General features: G+C 53.7%; 1 protein-coding gene across 1 annotated transcript; it reads left to right on the top strand.

Moving 5' to 3' along the window:
• Window positions 1–12550: 12550 nt before the first annotated feature.
• Window positions 12551–18391, top strand: DRC10 (dynein regulatory complex subunit 10). The gene is made up of 4 exons (XM_083874166.1): window positions 12551–13320; window positions 14529–14762; window positions 16985–17056; window positions 17923–18391. The coding sequence occupies exons 1-4, from the start codon at window positions 12667–12669 to the stop codon at window positions 18193–18195; spliced, it is 1233 nt and encodes a 410-aa protein (XP_083730292.1). The 5' UTR covers window positions 12551–12666; the 3' UTR covers window positions 18196–18391.
• Window positions 18392–19501: the final 1110 nt, after the last annotated feature.

The raw sequence follows: 19501 nt of genomic DNA, 5'->3' as shown, positions 1-19501 counted from the left end.
CCCTCGGCTCCCAGTGATCTCCTGGCCAAGAAGGAAGGAAGGGAGGGACATTCAGTGTAGGGATAGGAAACTGAGGCGCAGAAATGCCTCAGGATGTTCCAGCTCCTGGGAAGCTGTGTCCAGCATCTCCAGCTCCAGCAGGGACAGCTGTGGTTTGGCAGCCCAGGCTGGTACTGGGACACCCCACAAGGCATGGGAGGGATGCAGTGACAGGGAGAGCAGTCACTGACCACAAGTGTCCGGAAAAGGGCTGGGAGCTTTGCCCTGCCCTGGGGTGGTATGACGCTGGAGCATCCTGAGTCATGGAATCATGGAATATCCTGGGTTGGAAAGGACCCACAAGGATCATCTCGTCCAGCTCCTTGCCCTGCACAGGACAGCCCCAAAGGTCACACCATGTGTTGCTTGTCCCACCCCTCTCCAGCCTGGTGACTCAGTTGAACACAAACACAACCTCACTTCCCCTGGAAAATCCCCACTGGTTCCCTGCCCTCTTTCCCAAACAGTGATTTTTTCCATTATTAGGGCAGTGATTTGAGGCTGCTTCCAGCAGCACCTGAGGAACGGCTCCTTCCCGGCACACAGGTGAGGGGTGGGCAGCTCTCCAGGGCGTGCCCAGCATGCCACTGCTGCTGCCACCTTTGCCAAGATGCCCCAGGCATGGCTGGAGTGGTGCCCATCCCAAAAAGGACACAAAGGGCCCGCAGTTATCAGCCACCGGCCCCTGCTCTGGCCTGTTTGCTTTCTGGGCTCACATTCCAGAGGCTTTTTCATAGCGAGGAGTGTTTGAAGGGAGGAGTGAGACCTGCAAACCTTCCACCTGCAGCAACACTGGCTCAGGAGCCCTCTCCCAGAGAGCTCCCTGCCTATCCCAGCCCCCTGACTCATTTGCTGGCACTGGGGTCTGCCTGGACCCTGGCTCCATCCATGGCTTTGCCTTTTCCACCTTGGATTCAGTGCCTTGTGGTGCTTCTGGTGCCCTGCAGCTCCAGGGAGCATGGCTGGTTGTGGCCCTGTGTGTCCCTGTGCAGTTGTGGCAGTAGCTGGGCTGGTCATGGGGATCCCAAGGGCAGCATTCCTGCTGGGATTGGGGTTATGTGGCCCATGGAAAACCCAGCAGTGGCAGGAGGGGTGGCTGGGGGTGCTGACCCTCCCTCTGGGTATTCCAGGCCATGATCTCAGTCTGGTATTATCCCTCTGCTCCGGCCCCAGGAAGGATTGGGTTTCCCACCACACTGACAGCTGCCTGTGTGCTGAGTCCAGTGCTGCTGTGGCCAAGCTGGAGGAGGGAAAGGCATCCCAGCCCTGGGGTTTTTCAGGAGGGGAACAGAGGGGACCCCTTCCTGGGGAGCAGCCCATGGCACAGGGCAGGACTAGCCCAGGTGGAGCAGGGAACAAGGGGCACAGCTCTCACATGGGCATGGGGAAGGGTGGCCCCTTGTGAGGAGGGTCACAGCTCTGAGGGATGGGTGGCATCTCCACAGCCTGACAAAGAATCATGTCAAGATGGTTTGGGTGGGAAGGGAACTTAAAGGTCATCTCATCCCATCCCTTGCCATGGGCAGGGACACCTTCCACTATCCCAGCTTGCTCCAAGCCCCAGTGCCCATCCTGGCTTTGAACACTTCCAGGGATCCAGGGGCAGCCACAGCTGCTCTGGGCACCCTGTGCCAGGGCCTGCCCACCCTGCCAGGGAACAATTCCTTCCCAATATCCCATCCAGCCCTGCCCTCTGGCAGTGGGAAGCCATTCCCTGTGTCCTGTCCCTCCACACCCTTGCTCAAAGTCCCTCTCCATCAAGGAGCTGCAGGTGGAGTGTGAAAGTCCAAGGTGGGAGAAATAAATCCGTGTCCAGTGGGACAGAGTAGTTAATGACATTGGGCCAGACAGTTTTTCATGAATCTGCTGCTGAACCACTGCTGAACGCTTTCTTGGAAGTGGTGATGGAACATGCTGGGGTGGGGCTGGAGCAGGAGCAGCCTGTGCCTACGCAGGGGAGAGGAAATCCAGGGTGGATTTACTGTGTGCCTGGGAGCACAGGGTGGAAATTATCTCTGTTTCAGGACAGGGATTAACAGGATTGCCCTGGGGCCCGTCGGGAGCTCACTGCACTGGCACAGCAGGGGAAACACTTGCTAAGCTGGGGAGCCTGAGCCAGGAAATTATATCTTTCTGGGATATGCTGGGCTGTACTCTCAAACTTACCATATCCCAGTCCTCAAATAGTGTCAGGGACTGTCCTGGGTATGGAGCTGGAATTATGGCAAAGCCTTTTTTAGGGTAGATGTAGGAAGATTGCATTTTTCTTTGTAGGACAGCCTAGCCCAGAGCACTGAGGGCATTTGAAGCTGCCCAAATGAGACTGGAGGCCAGGAGCTGGACAGGATCACCCCTCAGACTCCCTTCCAGCCCCACAGCCTCTGCTCCAGCACCCAAAAATCCCCTCCAGGCTTTGTCCTCAACCATTTAGTGGCTTCACTGCTCTGTGTCACAGGCTCCTGCCCTGTGCTGAGCAGGCTCTTGGCTGAGTAGCTGAGTTTCTAAAAGATGAAATCACAGGAGCTTAGAGACATTTTAAAAGTCTTAGAATTAGAGGAAGATGGAGTGGTTAATGTTGGATATGCTCTCTAAGATCACTAAGTCAAACTGTTCCCACGTCAAGGTCAGCCCTAACCCCTGTCCTCAGGTGCCACATACTCACATTTTTTAAACATGGGGATGGGGACTTCACCACAGCCCTGGGCAGCCTGTTCCAATGCCTAACTACCCTTTCTGTGCAGAATTTTTCCCTAATATCCAACCCAAACCTCCCTTGGTGCAACTTGAAGCCATCTCCCTTGTCCTGTCTCTTGTTCCCTGGGAGAAGAGCCTGATCCCACCTGGCTCCAAGTCCTCACATCTGTTGGGGCTATGGGACTCCACCAAAGAATGGGGTTCTTCACAATCAAGGAGCAGCTTGCTCAAATCATAAGACATGGGATGATTTGGGTTGGAAGGGACCTTAAAGTTCATCTCATTCCAACGCCCTGCCACAGGCAGGGACAATAACCATGGATCACCCAAGGCATCTCCTGAAAGAGTTGTGGCAATCAGGTGGGGGAAGAAAAAGGGCTGTGACATCTTTGGGGCTCTCCCAACCAGAGATTCTGGACCCTGTGCTCTTCCTTCCCTCTCTGGAAGGCAGCAGATGACGGGACTTTGAGTTGCTGTCTCAAAACCCAAAGCTGTATCCCAGTTAGGAAAAACAAGTGTTGGTGATGTTCCAAGTCTCCTGACTCACAGCAAATTGCTGTCCTGCCTCAGCAGCACATTTCGTGCTGGAATAAAACAACACTCCCTGAGCACGTGGTGGTCTCTGAGTCCCTGTCAAGGCCCTGGTACAAATGAGAAGTGAAAACTGTGCTGATTTTATTAATAGTAAAATTCACTACTCGCTGGGGTATCTCAAATCCTCTGTACTTTCAGCAGCACAGACCATGTTCCAGCTCTTCAGATGTGAGTTTATTTTCAGTGCTCCAGCATGGATCTGGAAAAACTGCTGCTGGCTTTCCCTGGATTTCTTGCCAAGAGGTCACAACAGCTCGTTTGTACTCAGAGCAGCAGTTTCTCCTACTTCATTTCCATAAACATGGGGCACCATCCTGGCCAGAGAGCTGAGCATCTGGACCTGCTGATGCTGAACTTTGCACTGGCCTGACCTGACCCTGCTGCCAGGAGCTGTTGAGATCTCTGCTGGGATGGCAGGATTTGACCTTGGAGAAAGCCACTTTGAGCTGGGCTGATCCTCCGGCATGGGCAGCAGGGGAGGCGGGATTCTGCACCTCTGCCCATACAGGTGAGACCCCACCTGCCTGGGGCCTGGCACAGGGAGGCCATGGAGCTGCTGGAGCAAGTCCAGAGGAGGCACAAGATGATCAGAGGGATGGAGCAGTTTTGCTGTGAGGAAAGACTGAGAGAATTGGGATAGCTTGGCCTGGAGAAGAAAAGGCTTTAGGGTGACCTAATTACAGCCTCCCAGTATCTGAAGGAAGTCAACAAGAAAGACTGAGAGAGAAAGAACGATGGCGAGAGACTTTGGACAAAGGTCTGGAGGGACAGGACAAGGAGGAGTGGCTTCAAACTGAAGAAGAGTAGGTTTAGACTGATTATTTTGAAGAAACTGTTCCCTGTGGGGGTGGGGAGGCCCTGGCACAAGTTGCCCAGAGAAACAGTAGCTGCCCCATGCCTGGAAGTGTCCAAGGCCAGGTTGGATGAGACTTGGTGCAGCCTGGGATAGTGGAAGATGTCCCTGCATTGGGACAATACACTGGGCTGGGGGCCCCTCGCACTCCAGGAGCAAGTCCATGGGCCTGTGACACAAAGTGGAACAAGATGAGCTTTAAAGTCCCTTCCCACCCAAACCATTCCATGATTCCATGACTCTATGGTTCTATTCCTGTAGGGGACATGGAATGGTGCTCCATTAGGCCAAGCAGCCAGTGGGGACTGACCCACCCTTGTGTGTCCCCACACTGTGGATCCTGGTTGTCACTGAGCCCAGCAGCTGGAGATGCAGGCAGTGGGGGTGTCCATCATGGGGACACACAGCTGCTCCATGCCGGGACAGAGCCTGGTCATTGCTCCAGGCAGACATCAAGGATAGTGCTGGGGCAGTGGGTAAAGGGCAGGAGAAGCTGTTGGGACCATTGTGTCACTGAGGTAGAGTTTAGAGGTGACTTCTGACAGGCCACCTGTCAAGGTCTCCATGACGACAACTGACCATCAACAGCAGAGACAGGAGATCATGGAGGAGCAGAGCCAAACAAGGCCTCGTGTCACTTTCTTTGCACCACCCCAGAGCCAGATCAGCAGGCCCCGGTGCAGGACTAGGGAACCCTCACACTGTTCTGGGGCTGGGGGCCCCTCACGCTGTTCTGGGGCTGGGGGACCCTCACACTGTCCTGGGGCTGGGGGACCCTCACACTGTTCTGGGGCTGGGGGATCCTCACGCCATCCTGGGGCTGGGGGACCCTCACACCATCCTGGGGCTGGGGGACCCTCACACTGTCCTGGGGAACTCTCACACCAGGCTGGGAAATACTCACACTGGGCTGGGGGCCCCCCACACCCTGGGAGCAGGTCTGTGGGCCTGTGACACAAAGCCCTTTCTCACCCTGAGCAGCCCTGCAGATTGGGACCGTGACCTGGACTACCCCCTGCCCACCTCCAGCGGCCTCACCAGTGCCCATGAGCTGCAACTCCTGGAGGAGCAGGTGAGGTCTCCTCTTCCCTGGGACAAAGCTCATGGACCCTGTGGCACAAGGAGGCCTTTAGGTCTTCAGCCTGCTGGATCAGGAGGGGGTGCCAAGGCTCTCTGCAATGGTTGAAAGAGGCAGTTGTTGGATTTGGGCCACCTTTGACACGAGTGGTTGTGCCTCCATCCTAACATCAGGACACAGCTGCCATATCCTGTCTCCAAGTCACCTGTGGTTTGGAATATGCCACAGACATCATTGGCCATGGACTTAACCTGGACTCAGACGTTGTTCCAATGATACCATGGAAGAGCATAAGTTTAGATTGGATATTGGGCAGGAATTGTTCCCTGGGAGGGTGGGCAGGCCCTGGCACAGAGTGCCCACAGCTGTGGCTGCCCCTGGATCCCTGGAAGTGTTCCAGGCCAGGTTGGCTGGGGCTTGGAGCAACTTGGTCTGGTGAAAGGTGTCCCTGTGGATTGAAGCAAGATGAGCTTTAAGGTCCCTTCCAGCCCAAACCATTCTGTGATTCTGTGATTCTGCATATTGGAGCTTTTTGCTTGGAAATCACCTTGGTCATAGTGAGGGATGTGGCGGGATCTGTCTCTTCCTGAAGACAAGCACCACTTTGGAATTCTTTATTTCATGGCAGAAGAGCATCAATAAGGTCTTATGTTTGCTCTCACAAAGGTACAAAGATTTGACAAGGCCAAAAAGAAAACTCATCATTTCTACAAACAATTACGGCAGCAGTTCTTGAAAGAACAGGAGAGAAAGATGGCATGGAGGAAGAAGAAAGTTGAACAGTTTAAAAAATCCCTGGAAGTGTTCGATCGCAGGAGTGGGAAGGTGCCCGGTCCCTCCTCCCGTTTGCCTGCGGATGAAGCGAAGTCCTCGGAACAGGCAGTTGCTGCCGACAGAAAAGAAAGCGAGAGACACGTTTAGAGAGCTCCTCCTGCAGGCCATGCCCCGGCTCCGGCCACGGCTTCCAGCACACAGATATTTTAGGAAGTCAACGCTTCTTTTACAGCAATAAACCAGTGCAATCCATCTGGTGTTGCTGCCCTTTTAAATCGATGGGAATGGGGTCGTTGGAGGGCCTGGGCTGGGAGAGAGCAGTGAGGCAGCTGCGGGAGGGAAAGACCTCTTCAAGGGACTGCTTTCCTGTGAGGGAGTGGGAGAGTGATCTGAAAGGGATAGAGTTTTTCCTTGGCTCATGCCTTGGGGGTGGCTGGGCACTGCCCAGGCTCCCCAGGGAATGGGCACGGCCCCGAGGCTGCCAGAGCTCCAGGAGCCTTTGGACAGCACTGCCAGGGGTGCCCAGGGTGGGATTGTTGGGGGGTCTGGGCAGGGGCAGGGGTTGGACTGGATGACCCTTGTGGGTCTCTTCAAACTCAGGATATTCCATGACTCTGTCCTGGTTTTCTAGTCACCACTTCAGTGTTTGGATTTCATAACATAAACCTTTTCTGCTTGAAATGAAGCTGCTTATTGTTTATGCTTCCCAGTGACCTCGAGGGAATAATTGGACCTTGGAAGACTGCTTCCACATCCTCAATCATGTCACATCCTCAATCAAGTGTTTCCTTCACTGGATTGAAAAATACTCAGTACCTTCAAGCTGTGCCCCTCAGCTGGGATTTCTGAAGGGAATTCTCAAAACTGATGAGAGAAGCATAGCTCAGACACCAGGACAGGACAGGCAAGTCACACCTCAGTGCTCAAAAATCAGGAGCCATCAGGCCTTGGCAATAAAGTATTTTTTAAAATTTACTTTAAAAACCGTTATTTAAAGAAACACAAAACTTTCCCCATACCCCTCCATAGACATAATTCAAGTAGTGCAAGGCATTAGAAACACTGCATGGAAAATCAGGGTTTGGCACCTGAGTTTGCTTCAAACCACAGATCTATCAAGTCTTGCTTTTCCAGAGTATTTAAGGTACATTCTTGTCTTTCCTCCTCCCACCTGTGATAAATCTGCCCTGCATCCTTTCCTCTCCATGGACAGATCCTTCCTTCTTGATCTCAGTTTTTGCCTGCTGGGCTTGTCCAGGAAAATGAGGATTTGCTGTTCACCAGATGAACTGGATGATCTTTAAGATCCCTTCCAACCCAAACCATTCCAGGATTCACTGTGACAGCTGCTGGACAGGACAGACAGGGAACACCTCTGGCCATGCGGGCACCAGTGCCAGGCTGGTGTCCACCTACACCAGCTGGCTTGGTGACTGAAACCCAAGAAGAGATGCATTGAGATGAATAAAAATGAAATGCCAAAAAGCAAACAATGTCAGAAGTTTTTAGAGAGGAGCCTGGAGTTTATCACCTAGGGGTGACCCACGCTGGCCACGCTGGGGTTTTCCTTGTGGGAAGATGCTGTGGGAAAAGGAGTGATTTACAACCCAACAGCACCCACCCTGCACACTGAGGGGGGTCCCCAAGTGGTTCCTGGCACGCAGCAGCACCCGGGGGAGCGGGGGATGTGTCCCCCTCCTTGCCGTGGAGATAGAGGGGCTGCAGGGCTATAACAGAGCTCCTCTGTGTGCAACTTACAGAGCTCAGCCCCTCTGAGCCCCTCCCCGTCCCCCCCGTGCTGGGAGGAGCCTGTCACCCGTTTCTCCGGTCTCCCAGCTCGGTGCTATCCTTCGTGCCAGCATTTCCATGGCAGCCAGCCCTGGCACGCAGCAGCACCCCCGGGATGAACAGCCCCAAGCCTGGGTGATGCCTGTCCCCCTTTGCCCTCTCCTTGCCCCTCCCCAGCCCCGTGGCCTTGAAGCCTCTGGAGCTGCTGGAGCTGGACCGTCCCCCCGGGCAGGCTGGGCACCCCTGGGTGTTGGCACCCCCTGGGCCTGGCTCTGCAGGGGCTGGGTGTCCGTGCTGATCGAGACCTGCGTGTTCCCACTCAGCAGAGACAGGAAACAGCTTGCTTTTGCCTGGAAGATGGAGGTTGTGACTTGCTGCAGAATGACAGAATTATTAAAGTTGGAAAAGCTCTCTGAGAGTATCAAATCCAACTATTCTCCCAGCACTGCCAAGGCCACCACTGACCGATGTCCCCGAGTGCCACATCCACATGGCTGTTAAATCCCTCCAGGGATGGGGACTCCAGCATTGCCCTGGGCAGCTGTGCCACCCTGACCACCCTTTCCAGGAAGAAATGTTCCCAATATCCAACCTGAGCCTCCCAAGCCCAGCCTGAGGCCATTCCCTCTCCTCCTGTCCCTGTTCCCTGGGAGCAGAGCCCGACCCTCCCGGCTGTCCCCTCCTGTCAGGGAGTTGTGCAGAGCCACAAGGTCCCCCCTGAGCCTCCTTTTCTCCAGGCTGAGCCCCTTTCCCAGCTCCCTCAGCCTCTCCTGGGGCTGCAGCTCCTTCCCCAGCTCTGTTCCCTTCTCTGGACACGCTCCAGCCCCTCCAGGTCTCTCTTGTCATAAAGTGCCCAGAACTGGACACAGGATTTGAGGTTTGGCCTCAGCAGATAGATTAGGACCAAACTCACACACTCTGGTCTCCGTGCTCTGACAGCTCCAGGAACATTTTCCTATGCCACAGCTGTCCACAGCTGGCTGTGTCCCTCTGCACTCCTGCTCCTGCCACCCAGCTCCAGCCTGGTGCTCTCAGAGCCAACCCAGCACCTCCAGCTCTCTCATTTTCCCTGTTGGGTCCTTCAGCTCAGAGCTTTCATCAACCCCACTACACTCATTCCTTCAGCAAACTCTGCAGGGACTCCCTGGTTTCTCTGTGCCCTGCCTGGGCCTTCCTGGCAGGCTCTGGGGGCCAGGGAAGTGCAAACTCCTTCCCACCTGTTCAGGATATGGATGCTGTCATCCCACTGACAGCATGACATGGGAATGAGGGAACAGCAGCCAAAGCTGCAGGAGGGATGTGGTCAGGATCAGGTGGCCCTGTGGAGTCCTCCAGGGCTTGGTGTGGTGCCAGAGCTCTGCGTACCCAGCAGAGCACAACGTAAGGCTGCAGCCAAAGGGCTGTGGCAGGAGGGGACTGTCCCTGTAGTGTCAGGCTGGGGTGCTGTTGCCTGCAGCAAGGCTTCATTGTGTGCTTCTGCTCTTTCACCATCATTTCACAAACAGTTCAAATCATCTCCCTCTTTGACGTCCCTTCCCAGGTCCCATGCAGGGGTGGGTGGTAGCAGGAAGAGGGAAATTATTTGGGCAGACCAGGCTGGGATGGGTCATGGTTTTCCAAGCAGATTGGCCAGCCAGCTCCCACACTCCGAGCTGTGCTTCCCTTCCTGCAGAGGAGTGAGATTCAGCACCTGGAGAGGGGTTTGGGTGGTGGGTCAAGCCAACTGAGGCCAGAAAAGTCTCTGGCCTTCAGGTATCTGTGACAGAGTCCTGCTGTTGGAACACAGCTGGACTCAAACTGTGGGGGACGGTGTGCCCAGGCTGTACCAGGAGCTCCCGGCTCTTCCTGCCCTGCTTGGACATGCCCCACATACTTTGGATTCTTGTGCACCTGTGGCTCAGGCAGTGATGCAGTCTGGTGGGTTTGGGTGCAGAGGATTGTTTGAGGATAGATCTGAGGCTTTTCTACATCCTGGATGAGGTGGGATTGACGCAGGTTTGGTGATGTTTCATCCACCTCCCAAAATGACCTGGTTTTCTTCCTGGAGCTGCTGCTGGCTTGGAGCAGTGTGTGGAGCTGCAGGACGAGTCAGGGCTGCTCTGGACATGTGTCATCACCCCCATCTCCTCCTGCAAGATGGGAATGTCTGTAATTATCCAGGTCCAGGAGGGAGCAGCAGTGATCCACAGTCTTCCCTTCTTTAGAGGAGGTTTGGATGCGACCCACGGCTCCACCCCTTTCCTTCCTCTTTCCCTGGATGTCACAAGGACTTGCTGTCCCTTCAGGCAGGCTGTGCACACCAGGACACAAGGGACTCTGGTCTGGTGACAGTCACTGGCCAGTTGATGCCATCTCCAGGTCATGGCTGTCAGGAAGTCCAAGTCTGCACTTCTTGGAGAGCAGTGGCACATTTCAAACAAAGTAATCAGGACACTCCTCAACTTTGGAAAGACATTCTTTTCATGATGGATTTAATTCCAAAATATCTGCAGGGCATGTGGCCTTTCAGGGGGGGTCAGGGATCCCTTCTGGAGTCCTTGTCAAGAAAAGCAGCAGCTCTCCACGTCTCAAGGGCTGTTCTCTGTTATGTGATGAGCTCCATGAGGACACATCCAACTGACAACACATCCCTCTGCAGCCTCAAATCACAGTTCTGCTGTGCTCTTGATCACAGTGCAGCCAGGAAACCACGGATCTTCTGGATCTTTAGATTGCCAAATTAGGGCCTGAGAAGGTGTTCCCGGGCAAGTCAGTGCTTTCCCTGGAGGCTACAGGACAGCCTGGCCCAGACTTGCAGTTCCAGCTGCCCCTTCTTCCCACAGTGGGCTGGGCATGTCCCAGCTTCGGGTGGACCCAAACCAGACTCACTGTCACACTTAATCCCATTCTTGATTAGAATCAGTCCTTTGGCTAAGCCACTCAGGGCAGGAGGGAACCCACACAGAGGTCACTGCTCTAGGTAATAAGCCTGGAGGAAAATGATGTGGGGGTGCTGGAGATGGTACTAGATGTGCCCAGGCAGGCAGGAAGGCCAAGTATCCCCTCAGCCATCCTCACCAGTGCCACACCAGAAAGCCCAGCCCAACTTGGTGGTCCCACTACATCTCCCACCACCAGCCCCTCATTTGCTTTGTGTAGGGAAGCAGTTGGGAATGGGTGAGCAGTGGGCACTGCAGATTTATTCATGGGCTTGGATACTCCCTGCACAGAAATAAAGGAGCTGCTCAGGCCAAGTAAGGCTGGGACACAGGACAAGGCTGCCCGTGAGGGCACAGCCACTCCAGCACTGTGCTGTGCCAGCTCCTGTGAGGGAGAGAGCATCACCGTGAGCATGGCCTGGAATTCAGCACTTTGCCATGTTTCCTGCTGGCAACCGAATCCTCCTCTCCCGAGGGCATCCATCTCCCTGCCCGGGCAGAGGGTGAGGGCACGGCTGCAGTGGAGCGTTCAAGGGCCATCAGGTTCTTCGTAGACGTTATCAACTCAGCCTGTACAACATCAGCATCTTCATCAGCTGAGGATCATTATCACTTTTATGGCCCGTAAAACCAGTCTGGTTAACAGTGCGGCTTAGGGGAACTCTCTTGTGTTCCGACGTTTCGAAACAGCCCTCTCGAGGCTCCTAGACACCCACTGGGCTCACCCGCGCCTGGCAGATGTGACCTCGAGGGGATAAAGTTTACTCCTCGGGTTACTTGTCGTGCCATCAGGAATACAAATCTGGGCAGCTCGGAGGGAACGAGACGCCGCTTTCTCCCGCAGCCCTCACAGCCTCCGCGGGCGCCATGATGGCACCCGGCCCCTGCCAGTCGCGGGACTCCTCATTGGGCAGTAGCGCTGCCAATCAAGCGATAGGGCGGGGCCATCACAGCTCGCAGTAAACGGCGGTCGCCGGGCAACGGGAGGCGCTGACAGCGGGACCGGGATCGGGACCAGGACCAGGACCGGGACCGGGATTGGAACTGAGTACGCTGCAAGGGGTGGAGGCTTCCTGGGGCCGGTAGCCCCCAGTAACCGACTCCTGAGACACCTCGTCCCATTCCCGGAATGCCCCAGGGCCGCTGGTCCCACAGACCCCCCTGGATCTTCCCGCTCCGGCCCCCGAGCCGCCCGCCCGCCCTCCCACGGGGGTCCTCCCCCACGGAAATCACCCCCCGGACCTCTGACTGTTGCCCAGTCTCTGGATTCTCCTGCTGTACCAAACCCACACCAAAGGAACCCTTCACTCCCTGTCGGCCCCCCGGCTACCTCTGTCTCCATCCCCTCCCTCTCTCCTCCTGCCTCTGTCCCTGCCAGTCCTGCCAGATCCCCTCTCCCACCTCCTCCCTCTGACAGGGATGGGCCTGGACTGGTAGAGTGGTAGAGGTTTCCCATAGAGGTTTCCCACTGGGAACCCTACCTTTCCCTCTAGGGGGGCCCCAGGGCTCTCCAAGTCCCTCTTCACACCCCTCTGGGGACTGCAGAGCTGCAGCTTGTGCTCCTCTACCACAGCTGCTACTCAGAAGTCGATGGGAGCTTTCTCCCTACCACCCTTCAAAGCAGGAGTCCATCACCCCCTTCCCATGGGTGTTTGGCAGCTGCTCTGGGACAGAGACCAGCTCTAATCCACAACCCCATGTCCTGACCCCCTGCCCAGACTCAGGGAGAATCCCGGGGTAATCTGGGACTCGTGTTTTTCCAAATTATATTGCTTCTCTAATGCTGTCACCATGTTTTCCTTTTAGAGAGAAAATCCAATAAGGGAGATTTTGTGACAGGAGCGGCACAAGGGACCTCGATTTTCTTCCAGAGTCTCACCTTGTACAAGAGCTGCCGTGTCCATTCTAGACCTCAAACCACTCAGACCATGGCAACAGGGGATCCATCTGCACTCCAAGCATCCTTGTTGGAGCAAAAAACCTTGGTGAAGGGCATGGCAACTCCAGGGAGGGCAGGGATCCCATTAGGAGTCATGAAAGTGTTAGATCCACGCCAGCTAAAGCCTGATATCACCGAGACAGAAAGAATCCTTACTGTCTTGGATGAGACCATTGTCAAGCTGGAGATCACCAGGTTGATCCCACGGGTTATTGGCTCCCTGGAGAGGTATGCCAGGATGCTGGGACCTGAGATCACAAGCAGCCTTTTGGAGCATCAGAAGCTTGCAGTGGAAATACAGCACCTGCTCGCCAGCCCTGGAAATGAGGAGAGCAAGAGAGATGTGGAGCAACGCCTGAAATGTTCCCTGAGAAACATCCTGAGGCTCTTCCTGGCCAACCCCTTGCTTTACCATGGACTGAAATACAAAGTTCGGGTGAGAGAGTCAGCAGCTGATGTGTTTATCAAAGCTTTTATGGAGTTCCGGGATTTCACACTTGAGAGGCTCCTGACCAGTCCTGATGAAGAGAAGGAAAAGATTCAATTCATAAAAGACATTTCCCTCCGTGTTGAGAAAAACACGGAAATAATCTCAGCTCTGCAGGAAGAGCTGGCAGCAGTCATCCAGACTCGAGATGAGGAGGTATGATTTTGTGTGAATGTGTTTTCCAACCAAGTGTAACTGGAACAAAACCTTGGTAACTATAAACTGATTCCTTTATTGCAGTTCCTAAAGAGCAAATTCCAGAAATCCTTTCTAAACCAGATCTAAAACTTTAAAATAATATTTTTATTGTAGAACATAATGAAACATGCTTATTGCATGCTTGATTTTTTTTTTTAAAACTCTAATTTGGCATGTTTTGAACCTGTTGTCACCAGCCAATTTAAACAACGTAAGTTCCTGAGTTCCAGAGGAGTGGCAGGACAGGCACAAACTGCTATGGTGGTATCCTGGCAGGATGACAGTGCCAGCTGCTTCATTCCCTACTGCTGAAAGAATGAAAAATCATTACAGGGAGAGATTGCTCTGATTAAAATTCATTTTTAATATCTGTTCTGTCTTCACTCTTGCTTAAAACCAACATTTGAGTGACTCCCGACTCTAACAGCTGCCTTGGAGCATTTGTGATTAATCAGTGATTATATAAATTACATGAATCTTTAATTTTATCTGCAGCTGAGGGGCAGATAATTGACCAGGCACTTCCCAGGCACTTTCCCAGCCTGTGTGCCAAGCCCAGAGCTCCTGACAACAATCCTTTGTTTTCTACCTGTGCTTCTTTTTCTCCTCCCTGCAAGAGGGGTTGGCTGAGAAGGTTTTGCCCTGTGCTCACTGCTGGCAGAGGCAAGGGCCTGCTTTCCCCTTTCCCTCCACTCCATGGAGTTCTGGGAATCGAGACTTTTATGTGCCATTTGGCAGCTTGTCCGGGACATGGTGAATAAATCTGTTTCACTGATCCCAGCTGGGGATTTCCCCCCTGAGCTGTGTCCCCCAGACAGCCACTCAGGGCCTGATCCAGCCCTTGGGGCAGCCATGGGGCTACTCCAGGGAATCTGTTTTGGCTGCTCCTCAGGCGGCAGTGCCAATGGGGCTTGGGATGGTTTGCTCGCTCTGTGCCTTTACTAGCATGTTCCCAGAGGAGCCAGGGGAAGGTTTCCAAAGCTCCTGTGTAAATCTAACTCTTCCCTCAGCTGGCAGTAGCAGGTCCCTGGTGCTACCTGAGCCAGCCCCTGAGGGTCCCTTTTTGGATCTCTTCCACCTTTTTTTCCTCAAAGGTTTTTCTTCTCCTGCCCACCTTATGCCTCAGGGACATTTCCTAAAGGTATTCCTCTTGTTTTCTGGTCTAGCTTAACAAGAAGGACAAAATGATCGAAAACCTCAAAACCAGCATAGAAGATCTGGCCAAGGACTGCAAGGCTGAAATCCAGCACATCATGGGGGAAGGGGAAAATCAGCAAAAAGAGGATGAGAAAGCCTCCAAGTACAAGTGTTCCAGGCTGAAACAGGAAGTTCAGCTCCTGGGAGCACGGTTCAATGCACTGGTGCTGGAGCATCGAGCCTCAGAGCTGATTCTCAGGAAGGTAAAGGGGAGTAGAGCTCTGGGACAGGAGGTTTAAGCCTGTTTGCAGAGCTGTCATCTCTGGCTGCTGCCTGCTGCAAGGAGTTCCTTGGTCCCTGCTTGTTCCTGGCAGGATGCACATGGTGTTTGTCAGAGCACACCCGCCCTGTCCTCATGCTCTGCCGATTCCAGTGGAAAGCAGCCCTGCAGCGACAGCAGGGACAGAGCCTGTCACAGGTCCTGCTCCTGCCGGCTGCCTTGCTCTGGGAACACCTTCACACTGTGCTGTGCCACTGGGCACAGCTCAGGGCAGCAAGGCTGGGGCAGGACAGGTGCAGGACAGTGAGAAACCAGGGATCTGTTGTAGGGAGAGCAGAGCAAACAATATTGGCTTGGTAGAAGGCATCTTTTAGAGCTGATTTAGTGTTCAAGGTGAAATAGGGCTGATGCTGAGGGCTCAGAAGGTCCTGCTCTGCCCATCTTGGGCAAGACAAGCCAAGGAGTCAGGCTGGACTGAATGAGGGGGAAATGTGATTACATACAATCATCCCATAGTCTGAGTGCTCACCACCCAATCATCACCAATAGTTTGGGTGGGAAGAGACCTTAAAGCCCATCAGTCCCACCACTGCCATGGGCAGTGACATCTTCCACTGTCCCAGGCTGCTCCAAGCCCTGTCTAACCTGGCCTTGGGCACTGCCAGGGATCCAGGGGCAGCCACAGCTGCTCTGGGCACCCTGTGCCAGGGCCTGCCCACCCTCCCAGGGAACAATTCCTGCCCAATATCCCATCCAGCCCTGCCCTCTGGCAGTGAGAAGCCATTCCCTGTGTCCTGTCCCTCCAGCCCTTGTCCCCAGTCCCTCTCCAGCTCTCCTGGAGCCCCTTTAGGGCCTGGAAGGGGCTCTGAGCTCTCCCTGGAGCCTTCTGTTCTCCAGGTGAGCACCCCCAGCTCTCCCAGCCTGGCTCCAGAGCAGAGGGGCTCCAGCCCTGGGAGCATCTCTGTGAACTCCAGAGAGTCCTCTGGAGTCTCTCCAGCAGCTCCAGGTCCTTCCTGTGCTGGGCCCCAGGGCTGGGGCAGCTCTGCAGGTGGGGCAAAGGGGCAGAATCCCCCCCTCCCCTGCTGCTCACACTGGGGGCTCAGCCCAGGGCTGAGGGGGTTTCAGGGCTGGGGAAAGTCCAGCCCTCACCCACCAGCACCCCAAAGTCCTTGTCCTCAGGGCTGAGCAGATACAAGAGGAGGAATGGGACCATGAGGCAGGCTCAGGCCCTGTAGCAGCAGCTCTGCCCTGAGCAGAACACCCTGGTGACACGGAATTGAGAACTAGAAAAAAAAAGGCATTTTCCTTCTCATTTTGCTCATCCTGGGTATTCTCTCCAAACTAGCACAGCTTTCCATGGGCAGGAAGCTCACGTGGTGATGGGGCATCTGTCACTCTTGCATTGGGTGGTACAGTATGAAGGGCTGGGCACTGCCAAAACATCAAACTCAAGTTAGAGCTGCAGTACAACCCCCAAAATCTTTGGCAGAGTGGCTGCGTCAGGCAGTTCCTGCCACAGTAGGGCTGCCTGTGGAAATCTTACCTCATTCCAGCACTCTGGCAGATGCATTTACTGACCACAGAGGCCTCCTTTCCTCAGCAAGTACAAGTTGTACTTGTGGTCTAAATAGCTCAGGTGGTACCTCGTGATGGCCTGGGAGCCCTTGGGACATCCTGGGGCAGTGCCACAAAGGAAATGGAGCAGGAATGATTGCACGGAGCACACATCCAGGGCTGGAGGTAAACTGCCCCAGGTTGTACAGCAGTACAGCCACTGCTAAACTGTTTGACAGCCAGATAGGTCTCTTTATTTTAAAAGGCACCATCTCCTAAGTACTTTCTGTCCCACATTCATGTTTTGCAGTCCTCTCTTGCTTCAGTTTCAGGCTGGTTGCTTCAGTTTGTCAATGACTTGCCACATTCCATCAGACACGTTCATTTCCTCCTGCAGAAAGCAGCTTCCAGGTGCTGTTCACCTCCCCAGGTCCATGCTGCAAACCAAATAAAGCCCTTTGGGAATGTCCCAGGAGAATCCTCAAACCAGGGCAAACCACATATGTGTCAGCTGAGGGAAGCTTGTCACTGGGAGGAGGTGAAATATTCAGATATAATGATGCTGTGGCTCAAAGTTTCCCTGTTTTCTCACTCAGGATACTTCTTACCAGGCCTCAGATGTCTGCAAGGATCTGATCTTTTGTGTTTCAGGAAAAGTGCAAAGCAGAAAGGGAAATTCAGGAATGGGTCCAGAGATATGACACAGACATGACAGAAAAACAGGTATTGGCTTTCTTTAAGTTCTTTGCTCGGCCATGAAGTGATTTGCTCAGGTAGATTCCTGTCCAAAGGGACACATGGCTCTTACCCAGGAGACCATGGAAGTGTGAGGTAGTTCTGCCTCCAGCTGAACTACAGGAAAGGGATCTTTGTCCTGCCTGTGTGTCCAGGAGCCCTCTGCTGCTTTGGCTTTAGGAAAAGTTACATCCACTGCTAAATCTCACAGTGTCTGGGGGCAAATGGGTCTGTCTGGGATGTCCACCTGATGCCAGGAAACAGGTTTTTCAGTTTTGCTCCAATCCTCAATCCTCATGGGCCTACCTGATGTCCGAATTCTGCTCCTGTTCCTGCTGAAACCTTGGGGGATGTGCTGGGTGTTAAGAAACCCAACAGCCTGCCCCCAGTTGAGCCACAACAGGCTGAGGGTCACATCAGCACCCCCAAAACTTGCCTCCGGGAAGGCCCTGGGGGCTTTTTTGTTCTTGCAGTATTTATGGGGTTGGATAAAAGCTGTTGGATTCCTTACAGAGCAAAATGCAGGGAGGGGCCTGAAAGCTGCTGCTAATTGTAAGGAATGATCTCCTGTCAGATGTTTAATGATGGGATTATTTTGGTTTCCTGTCTGTGGAGAGGTAGGAGCCCCATGTTTGGGACAGAATTTGCCAAGGCAGACCCAGCCCCACACTGCTAGTTCTCCAAATCTTCCATTGTGGGATCCAGCATCTCATGAAAGCTCCCCAGGTACTGGAGACACGTCTTCCTTTTGAATCCCTTTGGAAAGGCTCCAACCAGTTGAGGTTCCATGGCTTTGGGATGGGTTTCAGGACCCTCACCTGAGCAGCTGTCCCTGATCCCTGCTGTCCTGCCAGGCCACATATGACGAGCTCCAGGCCGTCTTCAATGACGAGAAGGACCAGCTGTCCCTGCTGATGGAGAAACACGCGCTGCTGCTCCAGGAGTACACCGAGATCGAGGAGGAGCGCAGGATGCTCAAGGAGAAGGAGGAGGAAGCTGCACGGATGGAGGCCAGGAGGAATGAAGCTGCCACCTACATCCAGGCCTTCTGGAAAGGCTACTTGGTGCGGTCCATCTACAAGTCAAAACTGAAGAAGGGCAAAGGCAAGGGCAGGCGCAGGAAATAAAGGCCCAAATCCCATTTCTCTCTCTGGCAAAGCTGCTGTGTCTGAGCTCTTCCAGATAAAAGCATTGAATTGTTAAGGTTGGAAAAGAATTTTTAAATCATCAAGTCAAGCCAGTACCACCATGTTTGCCAGTAACCCATGTCCTCAAGTGCCACATCCACATGTTTTATGAACACTTCCAGGGATGGTGACTCTACCACTTCCCTTGGCAGTTTGTCCCAGGGCTTTAGGATCCTTTCCATGAAAAGAAGTTTTGTTAATATTTAGTACAAACATCCCCTGGCACAACTTGAGGCCATTTCCCCTCAGATACCTCATAATACCTGTGGTAATGTCATGATCTATATTTCTTATGTCATTTAACAGAATGCAAGGAACCATATTTAGTCTAAATTATTATTATTATGGAATGAAGAAAACACTATTCAAAAGCAAAATTGTGTTCACAGAAAGACTCAAATAATACAGTTTACCAAGTGAAATATTCCTGGTTAAATCACCTAACATTTTATGCTACCACTGCAGATTTTTGTCTGTTTTAGCCAGTTTTAAAATCCTGTCAGGTCCTGCTTGTGTGGATTTGACAGCCCACTCCTGACTTTAGGGCCCTTCCTTGCAGCCTCCCTTGAGGAGGGAGCAGTGGCACTGGTGAGGCCCCTCTCTCCTCAGACATGGCCAAGGAAGGTGTGTTCCCTTATTGGCAGCCACAAGAGATACTGGGATCCATGAGACTTTGAGAAGTTGGCACCCATGTGGATAGTTTGGGGGGTAGTTACATCAAGAAGGACATTCCCTGTCCAGAAAGGCTTCAGTTCACAAACACCAACAGCCTCCAGGGAGACCTTAAAGCCCCTTCCAGGGCCTAAAGGGGCTTCAGGAGAGCTGGAGAGGAACTGGGGACAAGGGATGGAGGGACAGGACACAGGGAGTGGCTTCCCACTGCCAGAGGGCAGGGCTGGATGGGATATTGGGAAGGAATTGTTCCCTGTGAGAGTGGGCAGGCCCTGCTCAGAGCAGCTGTGGCTGGCCCTGGATCCCTGGAAGCCTCCAAGGCCAGGTTGGGCATTGGGGCTTGGAGCAGCCTGGGATGGTGTCCCTGCCCACGGCAGGGGTGGGACTGGATGGGATTGAAGTTCCCTTCCCACACAAAACCCATTCCATGGGTCTCTGAACTGCAGCCTTTGGAGTCCAAAGCACTCTCAGGCTGTTGCAGACCTAGGAGTGATCGCACAGGCTGCCTCAGTGTCCCTACTGCTCCTGGCTGAAGGACTGTCCAGGGAGGAATTGCTCACCCAACCCCAGGGGG

Source organism: Zosterops lateralis, assembly GCF_965231275.1.
Source record: "Zosterops lateralis genome assembly, chromosome: 17".
Classification (NCBI taxonomy): Eukaryota; Metazoa; Chordata; class Aves; order Passeriformes; family Zosteropidae; genus Zosterops; species Zosterops lateralis.
This window is presented reverse-complemented; position numbering and strand designations above follow the sequence as displayed.

Excerpts from the sequence above, each read along its gene's own strand:
- DRC10 (XM_083874166.1), top strand. The coding sequence starts at position 12,667 with ATGGCAACAGGGGATCCATCTGCACTCCAAGCATCCTTGTTGGAGCAA. Across the intron at positions 13,321-14,528 it reads TCCAGACTCGAGATGAGGAG|CTTAACAAGAAGGACAAAAT; the intron begins GTATGATTTTGT and ends TTTCTGGTCTAG. Across the intron at positions 14,763-16,984 it reads CAGAGCTGATTCTCAGGAAG|GAAAAGTGCAAAGCAGAAAG; the intron begins GTAAAGGGGAGT and ends TTTGTGTTTCAG.